The following is a 16,782-nucleotide window of genomic DNA, read 5'->3' as shown; positions in this document are numbered from 1 at the left end:
ACGGGTGGGCCCAGCTGGGATTGTCAGGGCGGGGCTACCAGATTAACAGCCCTCCGGACAACTGTCAAGTTCCTGGGCAGTGTTAGGGACCCTGTTTTGGAAAATAAATTTAAAACCCTAGGGCTTTCCTGGTGGTTCTGACATAAAGACTCCACCTGTCAATGATGGAGACAAGCGTTCGATCCCTGGGCCAGGAAGATCCCACATGCTGTGGAGCAACTAAGCCCATGAGCCACAGCTACGGAGCCAGTGCTCCAGGGCCTGGGAGCCGCAACTGCTGAGACATGTGCCGAAAGTCTGACGCCCAAGCGCCCTAGAGCCCACACTCTGCAACAAGACGCCACCGCAGTGAGAAGCCCACACACCACAGCTAGAGAGTAGCTCCTGCTTGCCACAACCAGAGAAAAGCCCATGCAGCAGCAGAGACCCAGCATGGCCAAAAATAAAATTAAATGAAACGCAATCAGTCGCCTGCAGACAGACACAAGGGGTCTTTTTTGGGGTGACGGAAGTGTTCTAGAAGTGGACTGTCGTGACAGTTGCCTAACATTATAAATTGACTAAAAATCATTGAATTGTAAACTTACAATGGGCAGGTTTTATGATATGTAAATCGTGCTTCAGTAAAGCTGTTAAAACATTAAAATGTTATAAAAAATCATTTTAATCGAATTTATCAGCTGTGTTTTCTTTATTACTAATGAAAAACCATATTTTTTTTAAAAATCAGAGTCAGGGTTTTCTTTTTTCAGAATAGGGGCATAAAATGTTAGAAAAATGGCAAAGGTACCCAAAAGAGTTTAAAAATAGTTTCTGAAGAAGTCAGGTTCACGGGAAGGACGGGCACCTGCAGATGTGATTTTGGAGACGGAAAAAAGTTTTGCCAAGCAGCCAGGCTGCAAGGCTGAGAAGTCTGAGGAGCCCACATGCATCAGGGTTTCTAGAATTTACAGGAGCCGCAGCTGCGCTGGGAGCCTGGTGGGGGGGCGGGGGGTGGGTAGGTGGCAAGTGGCTTGGGACATCACCTGTTCTACATGGAGGAACTCGACATTGACAGATCTTATTTTTTAGCATCTTGAAAAAGTGCTAAGCATCTCAGATTTCATTAAAACATCAAACTATATCTATTTTTAAACAAGCACCATACGCTTTGTGCCTCTAGCGAAATCTTTATACCTGGTTCAGAGACTTTAAACACCACCCCTGAGACGCAACACTTCTAAACTAGTTCAGAGAAGGGGAAAGTTGGCTTTTCACAGTGAAATGCATAAATACAATTTTCAAGGATTACTTGGAACCTAAGGTCCCTAAGTGAGCCATATGCTTTAAGGGTGATATAAAGATACAAAAGGCTTCTCAGGTGGCACTAGCGGTAAAGAATCTGCCTGCTAATGCAAGAGAAACACAAGAGATGTGGGTTCAATCTCTGGGTCTGGAAGATCCCCTGGAGAAGGGAATGGCAACCCACTCCAGTATTCTTGCCTGGAGAATCCCATGGACAGTGGAGCCTGGCGGGCTACAGTCCCTGGGATCGAAAGCAGTCAGACATGACTGAGCAACTGAACATAAAGATGAAAAAAATGGGCAGTTGGTAAAGGTTGGGTGGGCTATTTGGACTTCTCAGAAGGACGTATAATACCAACTGTTCTATGTCATAACTAGAGCAAGTGTGGGCAGTCAGTGGATCCAAGTCGGCATCTGAGTCTGTAGAAAGGGATCCATCTGCACAATGAAACCCACCTGCACCCTGAGTGAGCACCGCTAACGAGGCCCCAGAACAGAGCAGGGATCCGGGCCTGAGAGGAGGCGGAAGTGACCGGAGGCCCTCTGTCCACTTGACTGTTTTCTTATCTGTAAATGGCAATATTAACATAACTGAGTGGCTGCGAACATTTTGTATATTTTTTAAATTTTGTTTTTAAAAATTTATTTATTTTGGAGATAGGAGGGAGGTTCGAGAGGAAGGGGATATATGTATACCTATGGCTGATTCATGTTGAGGTTTAACAGAAAACAACAAAATTCTGTAAAGCAATTATCCTTCGATTAAAAAGTAAATAAAAATTTTAAAAATAAAGTTATTCTCTATGAAAAAAAATTTGTTTATTTTTGGCTGTTGCTGCACTGGGGTTTTTCCCTAGTGTGGTGAGCGGGGCCTCTCTCGTTGAGGTTCGAGGGCTTCTCACTGCTGTGGCTTCTCTTGTTTCAGAGCATGGGCTCTAGGCTCGTGGGCTTCAGCACAGGTTCAGTAGCTGTGGAGCACGGGCTTAGCTGCTCCACAGCACACGGGATCTTCCGGGACCAGGGATCGAACCTGTGTCTCCTGCATTGACAGTCAGATTCGTATCCACTGAGCCACCAGGGAAGTCCCATTTTGTGCATTTTAAATCTTATCCACACCGTAGGTATTATTATTGTTTCTTTGGTCTGAGCCAAAATTCAGTCTGTCTTAGACCCCCGTGTTCACACAGAGTCTAGCAGCCTGGTTCCACAGACTAGAATTTCCCAACTCGGTGCCTGGCCCCAAAGCAACGCCCAGGCTGCCGCTGTGTCCCGGCTTTAGCCCTCTCAGGCCCAAGCCTGGTCACTCCACGGGGCCATACGAATGCTTTCTGCACATATCCTTGGGGTGGCACTGGGGACTGAACAGACCAGATAGCATCCGAATCCTGGTGCTTCCCTGTGTCTCCCGTGGACGTGGCAATCATCCTACATTCTCTGCAACCAGCAGAGTTAACTCCAGGGGGACATGGAGTTCTCACCCATTTCTCTCCTGAAGCACCCGGGAGAGCGCATCTATGCGTGGCCTACGTGCCCGAGGGCAGCCAGGGTCCTGGGGTCCGTCCATGGCTGCCGTGGCCCCGCACGCCCATGCCCCTCTGTTCCCACAGAGCTTCCAAGCTACTTTGTTCCTGCTTCCTCCTATTCCCGCTGAAAGACTTCACTGCTCTTGTCCCCAAATACTAACTCACAGCTAATATAAAAGACCCGTGTGGCTTCTCTAGTGGTCCAGTGGCTAGGAATCCTTGCAATGCAGGGGACCCTGCTTCAATCCCTGGTCTGGGAGGATCCCACATGCCAAGGGGCAACAAGCCCGTGAGCCACAAATACTGAGCCTATGCTCTAGGGCCCAGGAGCTGCCACTACTGCGCCCATGTGCTACAACAAGAGAAGCCGCTGCAATGGGAAGCTCGGCATGGAAGCTAGAGAAAGCCTGCAAGCAGCAATCAAGACCCAGCGCAGCCAAAAATAAATAAAGAATTAAGAAAAAAAAAAAAAACCCATGTATGTGAACTCCCACTTAAATCTCATGGAAGTGGCCCAGCTCAGGCTTAAGCCAGCCCTCCTGGGTCCTAATGCGGGCGTCTCTTGCCACCACTTTCTAGGTGAAGGACTGCAGTCTATAAAACTGCATCAGTGGCCGGGTTCTACAAGGTAGGCTATCAGCAGCTCCCACGATTGAGGATTGAGAACTTTAAATTCCCTAGAGCGATAGTTAACAGACGGCTTGCTGGGCCCCCACCCCTGGGGTTGTGATTCAGCAGGTCTGGTGGCCCTGATAACCTGCATCTTTAACAAATTTCTATACCATGGCCAATGCAGGTTCAGAGAACCCGTGAGCTATCAGAGGGCTAAGCCTGGAAGTAATACGCACACAATACGTATGTTTCAGATGTTCCTAAGAATCTTCAGTAAGGCTGTGCTTCATTAAAAGCCTCCCTGATTCTGTTCTCTCCCCCTCCCCCTTTTTTTTCTGGCCACACTATGGGGCATGCAGGATCTTAAGTTCCCAACCCAGGGATGGAACCGGCACGCCTTGAAGCGGAAGCACAAAGTCTTAACCACTGGGACGCCAGGGAAGTCCCTCCGATTTTGTTCTGTTTGAAAAATTTCCTCCCAAGAGTCTTCCCTGAGCTGAGAAATAAAAAATCTGGTCTCTCTCAGCTCACTTTTCTTAGAAGCTGAGACATGTAGCCTAACACCTGTTTCTAAGCAAAGCTATTGATGAATTACTTCTGGCAGCTCTTGCATAGTTTTTCACTGCCAATAAAGTTATTGAAATTGGGATATACCATCTGTTTGAGAGTTTGTATCAAAAAGACAGGTGACGCGGCTGCAGGTAAAGACAGAGTCAAGCTGTTTCCACGGTAGACTTCCCCATCTGCCCAAGCTGACATCACTCCTTAGATCTGGCGTTTGTGAACCAGCGTTTTCCTGGAGGAAAGGATGAAAAGTCCTATATCACAAATGTGATTGGTTACTGGAAGCAATAACCACAGCTTCAGAGAAAGAACTCACCAATTCCCCACCAGCAGAGACGGCAAGTTCTACTGGAGATTACCATGCCCGACTCTCTTCAGCCTGCCAGGCTCCTCTGTCCAGGAGGTTCTCCAGGCAAGAATACTGGAGTGGACTGCCATTCCCTTCTCCAGGTAGATATTCCTGACCCAGGGATCGAACCCACGTCTCCTGGATTGCAGGCAGATTCTTTACCACTGAGCCACCAAGGAAGCCCCAGAGATTATATACATATTTCTAAGTCTGTGAATTAAAATGTAGATGTGCCAGTGTGAAGTGACTATTAGGCTTATTTTTAGTATTTCTGGAAAAATAGTTCCCTAAGAAGTGCTTGCTCCCCAACCCAGTGCTTTGAGAGTTTATTCTTCAAAGTGGATGGTGGCCCCACCCCAGGGACACTCTCCAGACAGCCAGGGCCTTCAAGAAGGCCAGCGCCCACCTTTGCTTGAAGGACGTAGGGAAGCAGCGTCTATGGGGGCAGCCACAGACAGCAGCGGGTTCTGAAGATTCCGGGACTAGTGGGCAGCTGCTGTTGCCATCGTGTGGGGAGGGTCAGTCATTTTTCTGAACACCCAGTGGTGATTCGGGCTTTCTGGGCTGGACCAACCTGAGACTTGTGTGAACTGCCAATGCCACCAGCCATATCAGTAAACAAAGGATGCTGCAGCCATCAAGCCATCACATTACAGCCCCCTTGGCAATGCACCCTGAGTGGGCTCAGGATGTTCAAACACAGGATGGAGATGGAGATGGCCTTGGAGAGCGGAGGTGCACAGCAAAGGAGTGATTTCAATGAGCCCAGCCTCTTGCACCTTCTCACACATAGAAAAATGGCAGATTCCTTAACTTGAGATGTCTGGTTTTCTTTAATTAACAGTAATCTCTGGGTGTTCTGACTACCTGGTCTCTGTTGCAAAAACTCCTACATATCCTGGCTCCCTGCCGTCTGTCCCCACCCCCCTCCATCCCCAGCACCTCTTCAGAGCAGTCCCTCTGAGCTATCAATCAGAGAGGTAGTCTCCTGAGCGTAAGACCTTGGTTTTGTCCTCCGAATAAAACGTAACTCTCAACTTTTAGGTTGCGCATTTCTTTTTTTTTCCAGTTAACTCGTGTAATCAGACGATCTGCTGCCTCCATGCAGACCCACCTTTGGACAATTCTGCTTTAGTCATGACAAGAAAGGAGGCATGAGCCTCCGTTGAAAACCCTTTGTGCATGCTAAGTTGCTTAAGTCATGTCGGACTCTTTGCGACCCTGTGAGCCATAATTGAAGGAGCTTCGGACAGCGAACGCTGTGCTCAGTTCAGCGTCTCCTCTCTGCTCACTGCCAGTGGCTCCTTCCATCCTGGGCGTAGACGCAGCTTCCTGAGCATGCCAGTGGACCCCTGCTCACAGCAGAGCGCAGGCTGTCACCTTCCCTTCGTAAATGAAACCCCAGTTCACAATGCTGATTATTTTTTCTCATCTTTTTCTTTATTCTTTAAAATATGTCAACAAATTTTTAATTAGAGTACAGTTGTACCATGTTGTGTTCGTTTCTACTATACAACGAAATGAATCAGCTATATATGTATACATAGGGGCTTCCCAGGTGGTACCAGTGGTAAGGAACCCACCTGCCAATGCAGGAAACATAAGAGACACAGGTTTGATCCCTGGGTCAGGAAGATCTCATGGAGGAGGAAATGGCAACCCACTCCAGTATTCTTGCCTGGAGAATCCCATGGACAGAGGAGCCTGGCAAGCTAACGTCCATGGGGTTGCAAAGAGTCGGACATGACTGAGCAACTTGGCATAGCACATGTGTGTACATATATCCCCTCCACCTTGAAGCTCCCTCTCACCTCCCACATCCCACCCCTCCCCTCTGGGTCGATAGAAAATGGACATGTGGACCCAGTAGGGGAAGGGAGGGTGGGATGAATTCGGAGAGTAGGAGTGACATAAATACATGACCGTATGTAAAACACACAGCTAGTGGCAAGTTGCTGTATATAGCACAGGGAGCTCTGCTCGGGTCTCTGAGACCGAGATGCTTATTTATCTGCAACACCTGCACGCCTACTTGGCCCCAGGGTGGGATCGATTGCATGGGAACTACAGTCAGTGCCTTGAAATGGTTCCGTTCCCAGCTCGATGCTTCCTGGGCTTACAATTCCCATCACGACCCTTCTCTTCCACATACAAGCTGCCGGAGAGATGCTGAGAGCTGCTTCAGGCTGAAGTAGGCCCCAGAACATCTCCCGTTCGCCTGTTACCTCTTACTTTGATCTTTAATGTGCCCGAGCACTTAGTAAGAAAAGTGCTGTCGATCTGGGGATGAACAACAGGACTGTGACCAAAACGCTGAATTAAAATATCTGAGACAAGTTGTTGCCCAGAAGCCCACACAATTTTAATCTGATTCAACCTCAAGACACATATTAAAAAAAAAAATTCCTTGCACCATCTGTTCCTTTGGTTAAGCATGAAATCGCTCCCTATAATTATGTTGTAGGGAAGATCCATTCTTACAGCGTGGAGACGGGGGCAGGTGAAAGGCTCAGCCAGGATTGATAGACACATGGGTTTGTCTTTTTCTCAGTGGCCCTTATTCTGTGCTCCAGGAGGGACTTGATCCACCAGGGCTTCAAGCATGCCTGTCATGGTTCCTGTTCTTTAATTCAAGAGACAGAAATCCATGAACTCAAAACAAAGAGGGATGTGGAACTAACTTACTAATTACGAGTTGGTGAGTTATTAACTAATGCCCTTCTTTGTACCAAGCCTTGCACGTGTTCTTAGAACTCTGGGGGTAGACATATGGTTGGCTCCATTTCATAGATTGGAAGACAGAGGCACAGAAGTATTGTTTCGTGCTAACACAAGCATCTGTGATCCGCAGAGAGCTATTTCTCACTTACAGAATAACACAGCAGATCTCTGCTTACATAGCTCAGCCTCCACAGGTTTGGATAACTGCTCCCACCACTGAGATAAGCCTGTTCTGGCCATGCTCAGAACTGGAGCTCAGACCGTGGGTCTACCCTGGAGCATCGCGGACCAGGTGAACCTGAGCTGAAGTAGCATCACCAAGACATTGTCACTGGCAGAGGCTTTAGACTACATGGTGTGAGACCTCCTGAATTCCTTCACCACCCCCAGCCCTTCAACTTGAGATCTCTATGATATTGACTCTAAGGAACCTGGAAAAAAAGATGCTTCTCACCAGCACAGAGGAAGAAGTGGGCGCAAATAAGTGGAAAGCCGGAGAAGGACTTCCAAAGGAGAGAAGCTGACATATCCCTAAGGTGTCTGGAAGCGTCTACAGGTCTGATTCGCACCTGGCTCATGCATTTTGTTTCTGGCAGAAGATAGTGGAAAAAAGAAACAATTCAATTCTCCTTCGAATGTTTTCATTCCTGGACCGCTGAAGGCAGGGGGCTCTAGTCGGTCAAGTGTGTTCTTCTGGCTCCTTGTGGGCCCTGCCTGCACCAGCCCAAGTGAGGGACTGCTCATGTGAGCCCTCCCCACGGCCAGTGGGGCTTCCCCTGGGGGAGCCTGGGGGAGCCTGGGGGACCCAGAGCTGATGCTGCTTCCCCTCCGGGTTCCATGGCCACCTCAGTCACCTACATGCTCCCTGCAACAGTCTTTTTACTGAAATTATGAAACATTTATTTCTCAGGGGAAACAAAGATTGGGCCTATAAAAAAAAATTGAGTCAAATTGTTGGCTCCTTAAGTCTTATATATTTTAAATTGCATTATCCTTTTAGGTAATTTTTAAACAAAGTATATAATAAATGATATCTTGTTAATAATTCAAAAGTGCTTCCATTTTATACACACAACACACACACACACACACACACATATATACAAAAATATCTTTATTCATCCATCAATGGACATTTAACTTGTACCCATACCTTGGATATTGTGAATAACGTTCAGCATTGTGAGTACAATTCACAAGATTGTATTATACACTTGAAATTTGTTGTGAAGAGTGTAAATCATAATTTCATGACCACACACACACACACACCCCAAAGTTGATAATTACATGAAGAGATGGAGCTGTTAACTAACTTTAGTGTGGGCATCATTTCACAGTATATACATGTATCACATCATCACCTTAAACTGACACATGTGATATGTCAACAATCTCTCAATAAAAGCTCAGGTACAAGAAGAAAACAAATGAGCAGCTAGGGCAGTGATCTGCTTGCCTTGCTCCCAGCACTGAGGGCCAGTCCCCTCCTGTGCTCCCAGTAACAGCCCTCCCTGGGGGGCACTTCACAGGCAAAGAAACAAAGACTTAGAGAAATTAAGAAACAAAATCAACCCAGTTGGTAGGATCTATCTGAATCCCAGGCTGGGTTCTTACCCCAACTACTATATACTTCTGTGTGTGTGTGTGTGTGTGTGTGTGTGTGTGTGTGTGGTGTGATCAGTCACTCAGTTGTGTCCGACTTTTCTGTGACCTCATGCACTGTAGCCCTCCAGGCTCCTCTGTCCATGGGATTTCCCAGACTTTAAGAATACTGGAGTGGGTTGCCATGCCCTCCTCCAGGGGATTTTTCCCAACCCAGGGATTGAACCTGCATCTCCTGCAATCAGGCAGATTCTTCACCATCTGAGCCAGCAGGGAAGCCCAACACTCTAGCAGCACCACAGTTATCTGGAGTGTTACCACAGCATAAACGGGGAAGAAGACATGCGATCCTGCTGGATTATTTCTTACAACTGCTTAAGGTCAAACAAGCTTCCCAGGTGGCTCCACAGTAAAGAACCCGCCTGCCAATGCAGGAGATGCAGGTTCAATCCCTAGGTCAGGAAGATCCCCCAGAGGAAGAAATGGCAACCCATTCCAGTATTCTTGCCTGGAGAATCCCATGGACAGAGGAGTCTGACAGGCTATAGGCTATAGCGTCTCAAGAGAGACAGACATGACTGAGTGACTAAGCAACAAAAAGGCTAAACATAGAGAGGTGGCATCAACTAACGTTTATTTACTCAACAAAGCTTCTGTTGAGCATCTTCTCTGCTGGGGACACAGCAAACAACACAAAGTCCCGCCCTCATGGAGCTGGCTTTCCTCCAGCAGTTGCCTCATGCAAAGCTTCACTGGATCAGGGTACTTATAATTCAAGTTAATAAATGCTGTTCAGTTGCTCAGTCATGTCTGACTCTTTGCAACCCTATGGATGGCTCACCAGGCTTCCCTGTCCTCCACCATCTCCTGGAGTTTGCTCAAACTCATGTCCATTGAGTGATGCCATCCAACCATCTCATCCTCTGCCACCCTCTTCTCCTCCTACTCTCAATCTTTCCCAGCATCAGGGTCTTTTCCAATATGCTGGCTCTTCACATCAGGTGGCCAAAGTATTGGAGCTTCAGCTTCAGCATCAGTCCTTCCAATGAGTATTCAGGATGGATTTCCTTTAGGATGTATTTAGGATGTAGTATTAAATAAATGTTGATTATGGAAATGTTGATGACAAACTTTGGTCCCACTCAAGGTGGGTCTGATTAGGTTTCCCAGGTGATGTGACAAGGCTTGTCATGCTTGTGAAGACCCAGCCTTGTTCCAAGTGGTAAATAAGTGAGTCATCTCCACTCTGATGCTTAAAATACCTGTAAAAGGTAAAAAAAACTGTTCTGCTCCACACGTGCTTGGAAGGTCTAACCCCCTTTTCTTCCCTGCTTCTTTGCTCCAGGCCGTCCAGGGCCCAGGAGGTTGCACAGCCAGTTGTCACGGAGACGATGAGGCTGTGATTGATGACTCGTACGTCCCAGCCAGTTGCTCCCAAAGACAGGCTCCTCCCAGCCCTTCCAGCGCCCCAGAGACCCAAGCCAGCAGGAGGAACATGCAGCCCCCGAATCGCTGAGGCCCCGCCTACCCCCTTTCTGCCTCACCGCCAGGACCTCCTCCACGATGGCCTGTAACCAGTCGTCCATCGAGACCTACGCGTACCTGCTGCCCAACGGGAGCCACGAGGGGGACTCCAGGGCGCCCCCACCGCCCGCCCCGCTCAGGATGTCCCTGGCGGTCCTCATGATGCTGACGGTCGTGGTGGGGTTCCTAGGCAACGCGGTGGTCTGCATCATCGTGTACCAGAGGCCGACCATGCGCTCCGCCATCAACCTGCTGCTGGCCACGCTGGCCTTCTCGGACATCATGCTCTGTTTGTGCTGCATGCCCTTCACGGCCGTCACCCTCATCACTGTCCACTGGCACTTCGGGGACTCCTTCTGCCGGCTCTCAGCCGCGCTCTACTGGTTCTTCGTCCTGGAGGGTGTGTCCATCCTGCTCATCGTCAGCGTGGACCGCTTCCTCATCATCGCGCAGCGCCAGGACCGGTTGAATCCCCGCCGGGCCAAAGTGATCATCGCCGCGTCCTGGGTGCTGTCCTTCTGCGTCTCGGCGCCGGCGCTGGCCGGCTGGACGCTGGTGGAGGTGCCGGCGCGGGCCCCGCAGTGCGTGCTGGGCTTCACCGAGCTGCCGGCCGGCCGCGCCTACGTGCTGACTCTGGTGGGCGCCGCCTTCTTCGTTCCCTTCGCGGTGATGCTCGGCGCCCACCTGGGCGTCCTGCACGCGGTGCGCAAGAACGCGGTGCGCGTGCACAACCAGTCCGACCGCCTGGACCTGCGCCGGCTGCCCCGCGCCTGCCTGCGGCGGCTCCGGCGGCAGCAGCAGCAGGCCAGCCTGGACCTGAGTTTCAAGACCAAGGCCTTCACCACCATCTTGATCCTCTTCGTGGGCTTCTCGCTGTGCTGGCTGCCGCACTCGGTGTACAGCCTGCTGTCCGTGTTCAGCCGGCGCTTCTACTGCGGCCCCTCTTTCTACGCCACCAGCTCCTGCGTGCTGGGACTCAGCTACCTCAAGTCCGTCTTCAACCCCATCGTCTACTGCTGGCGGATCAAGAAGTTCCGCGAGGCCTGTCTGGAGCTGCTGCCCCCCACCTTCCAGATCCTCCCCAAAGTGCCTGAGCGGATCCGGAGGCGAATCCAGCCGAGCACCGTGTACGCGTGCACGGAGAACCAGTCCGCGGTGTAGGGGAGGGGCGAGCCGTAGCCCCCATCTGCCCCCCACTTGACTTCCTGGGACTCCCGAGCAGTCAGCACTCAGCACAAGGGGACTCGCTGGCCACCAGGGAAACTGGGGCGCCCGCGTTTGCACGATGAATTATTTCTGTTTCTTGCTGCAGAACAGCAGTGCGGGTCTGCTGGAAACCCGAAGGCAATCAAGACCAAAGGGGAGATGCGTGCAGTGATGCAGGTGGTGGCGGTTTAGTCGCTAAGTCGTGTCGGACTATTTCGACCCCATGGACTGTAGCCTGCCAGGCTCCTCTGTCCATGGGATTTTCCAGGCAAGAATGCTGGAGTGGGTTGCCATTTCCTTCTCCAAGGAATCTTCCTGACCCAGGGATCGAACCCAGGCCTCCTGCATTGAGGGCAGATTCCTTACCTACTGAGCTATGAGTGATGCAGGAGTTGGGCTGAAAGTTAGGGAGGAGGGGGAGCGGGAGGGAGGTTGGCTGAGCGGCAGGAGGAAGGCTGTGTCTAAAGAGCCCTCTCCAGGCCTGCCTTGGAGACACCCGGGTGCCCTGTTCTGATGTGAGAAACCCCAGTGCGTCCATCTCTGGGTGGTCAGGCATTGTCTGGGGCACCAGCATCCTTCTCAGGCGTTTGTGTCTGTGTGCGTGTGGTGGAAGCATGCAGAGTTCTCTGTGTTGGTCAGATGTGCATTTGGGGTGATGCCAAACCATTCTTTCTGGAAACCAAAGTCACATGGGAAGCAGAGGGGCCCTGGGCTTTTCACCTCCCGCGTGACACAGGGGAGACCTTGGTGGCTCGAAGCCCAGGGAATGTTCGAGGGCAGCTCAGCTGAGAGCAGAAGCCCACCCCAGTGCTCATCCCGCCGTGGCCCCTCACCTGAAGCCGCCTCTGGGCCAGCGGTGACAGCCCTGCCCCTCTCTTCTTCCTGCTTCCTGTCCCGCCCCACCTGGCCCTCCTTCCAGCTGACCGATGAGCGGGTACCACATGCCTTGTCCTGTTGGTTCATCTTTTCAGTAAGTACTTGTGTTGACTTGCTTTCAGTCTCAGAAGTGGCTGGGGGCTTTGTTTACATGTTTCTCGTGATGCCCTGAGGCCCGCCACATCACCCCGTCACAGCGGCGGGAGTCCCACCCCCACCACTGGGCTGCCCCCACGACCTCTGTGTTCCTCTACCTCACTCAGGGCTGCAGGAGTCTGACTGCTGTAGCCTGGGCCACCTCCCCAGGACCCTGGGACCCCAGTCCCCCAGCCCAGGCAGGACCGCGATCCAGAGGACAGATGCTTGGAGGGGACCCTTCTGCCTGTCCTGGGTACTGGGTGGGCCTCTCCTCCCTGGGCCACTGTTACCACCAGGAGCTTCCGGGGCTGGGAGTGACTTTCCTGAGTTTGGGCCACACGGTTGGTTCTGCGGATTGTCCTTACACTTTCAGATCTGAAGAGAGTGGGAGATTAAAAAAGCAATGTAGAAAACATGATTCTAAGCCCAACTCAGTTAGAAACTAGTCATGTGACCTTGCTGGTTTCTCCCCAGTTTCTCTGGGCTTTGGTTTCCCCATCCCTGAGGAAACAGGTCTAGAAGGTCTCCAAGGTCCCCGCCACCTCTCAAAGACTCTGATTCTAAAATGAATATGTTTTCCACTCGTAGACACCACATCCCCCTCCTGCATTTATCTATCATTAATTAAATGCCTAAGAGGTGCAAGGCACTGTGTGGGTGGGGGGGTGGGAGGGGCTGGTGAATGAGGCAGGGCCTGGGCCCAGAGGCAGATGTCAGAGTTATCTCAGGATAATCAGAACTCACATTTGGCGCAAGAACACAGACGCTCCCCTTCTCATTTCCTTTCCAAGGTTGTATCGCCAGACTTGCTCCTCATTCTCCTCCTGTGACAGAAGCAAAAAAGAAAGATAACACAGTTTACCCTCCTCTAAGCCCAGAGGAGTTCTTTTCCAGAAAATAATTGGCACTTTTCTCACCAACCCCACCCTTCTTTTATACACAGACCCAGAGCCCCTAGACGCTTTTATACTCAGAGAGGGAGAGAGAGGTGACACAGAGATGAGAGAGAGAGGTTGACTGAAGATGGGCAGTTGGTGTGTGATCGATCGAGGTGTGTCCCTCACCTCTGTGTCCTCTGAGCCCCCGGCAAGGTCAGGGTTTGCCCTGAGTCCCCATGAGGCAGAGTTGCATGGCCTTGGTGGTGTCCGAGAGCACAGCCTGCCCGCCACAGGGACCGAGCCTCTAGGCACCTCCCCTCCGGTGGTCGTTTAAGAGAATGTTCTTCAGGAGCCTTGAGTAAAAGAGAAATCCCCAAACTTAATGAATGAAGGTACCAAAATTTACATCAATCAGTGTTATATGATGTGTGTTGGACAGTAATATATATGTCTCAAAGTAATAATTTTGTATATATTTTAAATAAAGTATTATTGCTCTTTCGGTGTGGAAGGCTGTGTTCTTGCCAAAATTAGCGCCAGGGCCATGATAGCAAGCCGGGAATCTGGAGTCAAACATCTCCTAAGACACAGTCACTTCCTAGAACCTGTAAGCCATTAACGGAGCTGCAGCGACTGAAGGACATTACTGATTAGATGACCCATGAGAGATTCTGCAGTAGGGGTCACAAGGCAGCACTCACGGTTTTAATAAAACTCTCCACCCTGCTCAATAATTCCAGCCAGTTAGTTTCACCTCTGACTTTTTTCTGGGCTGTGGTGGGTCCTCCCTGTGGCAGCGGGCTTCTCTTGTTGTGGAGCACAGGCTCTGCAGCACACGGGCTCAGTAGTTGTGGCTCGTGGGATCTTAGTTCCCCGACCAGGGATCGAACCTGCATCCTCTCCCTTGGAAGGCAGATTCTGAACCCCTGGACCTCCAGGGAAGTCCCTCACCTCTGACTTTCACTTTGCCGCCTTCATAATTCCCTCCAGCCTTGCTGAGCCTTCGGTGAACTTTGTCTTAAAATCCTACGTACATAGAAAGTTCTGGTTTCCTTCCCTGCCGCCCGCAGGGTGACCTCTGCTTCTTCACCCTTACACGATCTGGATGTAGCCTCCCCCAGGGCCCCTACGCCTCCCTTTTCTTGAGCAGTTTGAGTGCACTGACCTGGTGAAAGACATGGGAACACAAGAGCGTGGTGTGTGTGTGTGTGTGTGTGTGTGTGTCTGTGAGCGTGCACTTGCATGCACATGTATGCATTATTTGGAGTGGGCATCCAAGGTCACTCACTGCACCAGGCAGTCCTAGTTCACCTTCCGCTGTCTGCCCTTCGGTCCCGGAGGAGCGGGGATAAGGTGTTCTAGGATTAGGAGAGGTGCTGGAGCGTGCCTAGCTCCGAGGGAACCAGGGAGAGACTGCAGCTCACACGGCATTTTCCTCCTTAGTCCGATGGGAACAGAAAGAACTCGTCCAAATGAGAAACACTCAGGTGTGACTGGAACGTTACCTTCTGCATCAGGAATCCGACAGTGCCAATACGCCAGCTCAGGCTGGACGTGTCCGGGTAAACCCCTAACGACCCCCAAGGCTGGGGTGGTAAGGAGGATTCCTTTCCCGGGATCCGCGTGGGCCAGCTTCCCTGGCTCCCTCCTGCTGCCTCTGGTCTGGCAGCCGCTGTCCCTTCACCAACCATCCCAGCTGGAAAAGAAATAGCCAAGCTCGTTTCCAGAAGCATGTTTGAAAAGACAGGTTTGCTGCTCCTTATGAAGTGTCCTCTCGGGACTCATTTCTCATTTCCTCCCTCATTGAAATGCTGCCATCGTCTCCCCTGCTGACGGTGTTTGGCTGTGGTGTCATGACGACTTCGAATGTTTTATTAAACCAGGAAGAGAGGGTCAGGCACCTCTCCATAAAAGACAAACAGGACTGAATAATTTTAGAAAGGCACATGGAAAAGTGCAAAGCCGTAATTTGCTTTCAAGGCGTGCAGAGAGGTAAGGGAGAAACAGTGTGGGAGGCAGGAGGCTCTGACTCCCCAAGGCTGCCACCGGCTCGGGTTTGCGGGGCGTCCCGGGGAGTGGGCAGCTGAGGTGCATCCGCCCAGGCCACACCCCGTGTCACTCATGGGGTCTCCCTTGCTCTGCTATGATGATGTTCCGCCCTACTTTTGTCCACCAGCGTCTAAGTCTCCATTATACCTTTGTGTGAACCTACAGGCCCTCTCCTGCCCTCAGATCCTCGTCACTCCCTGGCCCCCTTCTCTGTTTTCCTTGAGTTTTCCCTTCTCAAACAATGCAATAAGCAGGTATGGGCAGGTTCTTAACTAGACACAAGGTGATGCTATACTTTAGATTTAGATTCTGTAAGAGAATGGTATACTTGCCATCCTTATGAATGAATGTTCCCTAGGTTTAAGACAAGTTTTAAAAATAATACCTACTGATTTTTTTTTATTATAGAGGTGATTTCCTCCTTGTAGAATGAAACCTCTTCCCAAAGTTAAAGATTCTCTAGTTTTAAAAAAATTACATTAAAAGAAGATATATTTTTTGCAAAATTTAGATCATACTATTCCACAAATTGGGCTTCCCAGGTGGTTTAGTGGTAAAGAATCTGCCTGCCAAGGCAGGCAACGCAGGTTCTATCCCTGGGTCTGGAAGTTCCCCTAGAGAAAGAAATGGCAACCCACTCCAGTATTCTTCCCTGGGTAATCCCATGGACAGAGGAGCCTGGCAGGCTACAGTCCATGGAGTTGCAGAGTCAGACACTACTTAGCAACCAAACAACAACTTCAACAGCACTGTATTGAAAAAGAATCTAGAAATTGATCTTGGGGCTTCCTTATGATGAATATTCATTGGAAGGACTGGGGCTGAAGCTGAAGCTCCAGTACTTTGGGCACCTGATGTGAACAGCCAACTTGCTGGAAAAGACCCTGATGTTGGGGAAGATTGAGGGCAGGAGGAGAAGGGGGTGACAGAGGATGAGACGGTTAGGTAGCATCACTGACGCGATGGACATAATTTGAGCAAACAGTGGAAGATAGTTAAAGACAGGGAAGCCTGGCGTGTTGTAGTCCTTGGGGTGGCAAAGAGCTGGACAGGACTTAGTGATAACACACACACAAATATCCTCTGAATAAGTTCAGGGCTAGAAACTGAAGGGCAGAAAGTTTCCTTAGGAGTATTTGGCTAAAGGTGACCTGTCAGAGAAGTAACCAGAAATCTCCTCTGTTGGACTTTGCAGGCAGGATGAATCCAAAGGCCTTAAAGTGTCCAGGAGCACCTAAAGACTTTGCAGGAGACACAAGTGCATTGTTTACAATTTAGTGAAGTAACACCTAAAGATTTGTGAGGCGGCCAATACAAGTCCTTGATGGAGCTGGGAGGGGCCACCAGGGCTGAGGATTAAGTTCTAGGACCCCCTTAGGCTGGATGCCCTGGGAGTGGAAACCATCCTCTCACCAAGATAACTTTTATTTAAAAAACAACTACAGGAGGAACA

General features: G+C 50.3%; 1 protein-coding gene across 1 annotated transcript in view; it reads left to right on the top strand.

The window, feature by feature from the left end:
• The window catches only part of GPR45 (G protein-coupled receptor 45), a 41,476-nt gene extending 29,684 nt beyond the window's left edge, over nucleotides 1–11,792 (top strand). Inside the window, exon 2 of the mRNA XM_043918489.1 lies at nucleotides 10,004–11,792. Within this exon, the coding sequence (XP_043774424.1) occupies nucleotides 10,222–11,343 (1,122 nt within the window). The 5' untranslated portion in view covers nucleotides 10,004–10,221 and the 3' untranslated portion in view covers nucleotides 11,344–11,792. The remainder of the gene's footprint in view (nucleotides 1–10,003) is intronic.
• Nucleotides 11,793–16,782: the final 4,990 nt, after the last annotated feature.

This window comes from Cervus elaphus, chromosome 11, assembly GCF_910594005.1.
Source record: "Cervus elaphus chromosome 11, mCerEla1.1, whole genome shotgun sequence".
Lineage (NCBI taxonomy): Eukaryota > Metazoa > Chordata > Mammalia > Artiodactyla > Cervidae > Cervus > Cervus elaphus.
The sequence above is the reverse complement of the archived record's forward strand: the minus strand, read 5'-3'. Positions and strand labels throughout refer to the sequence as shown.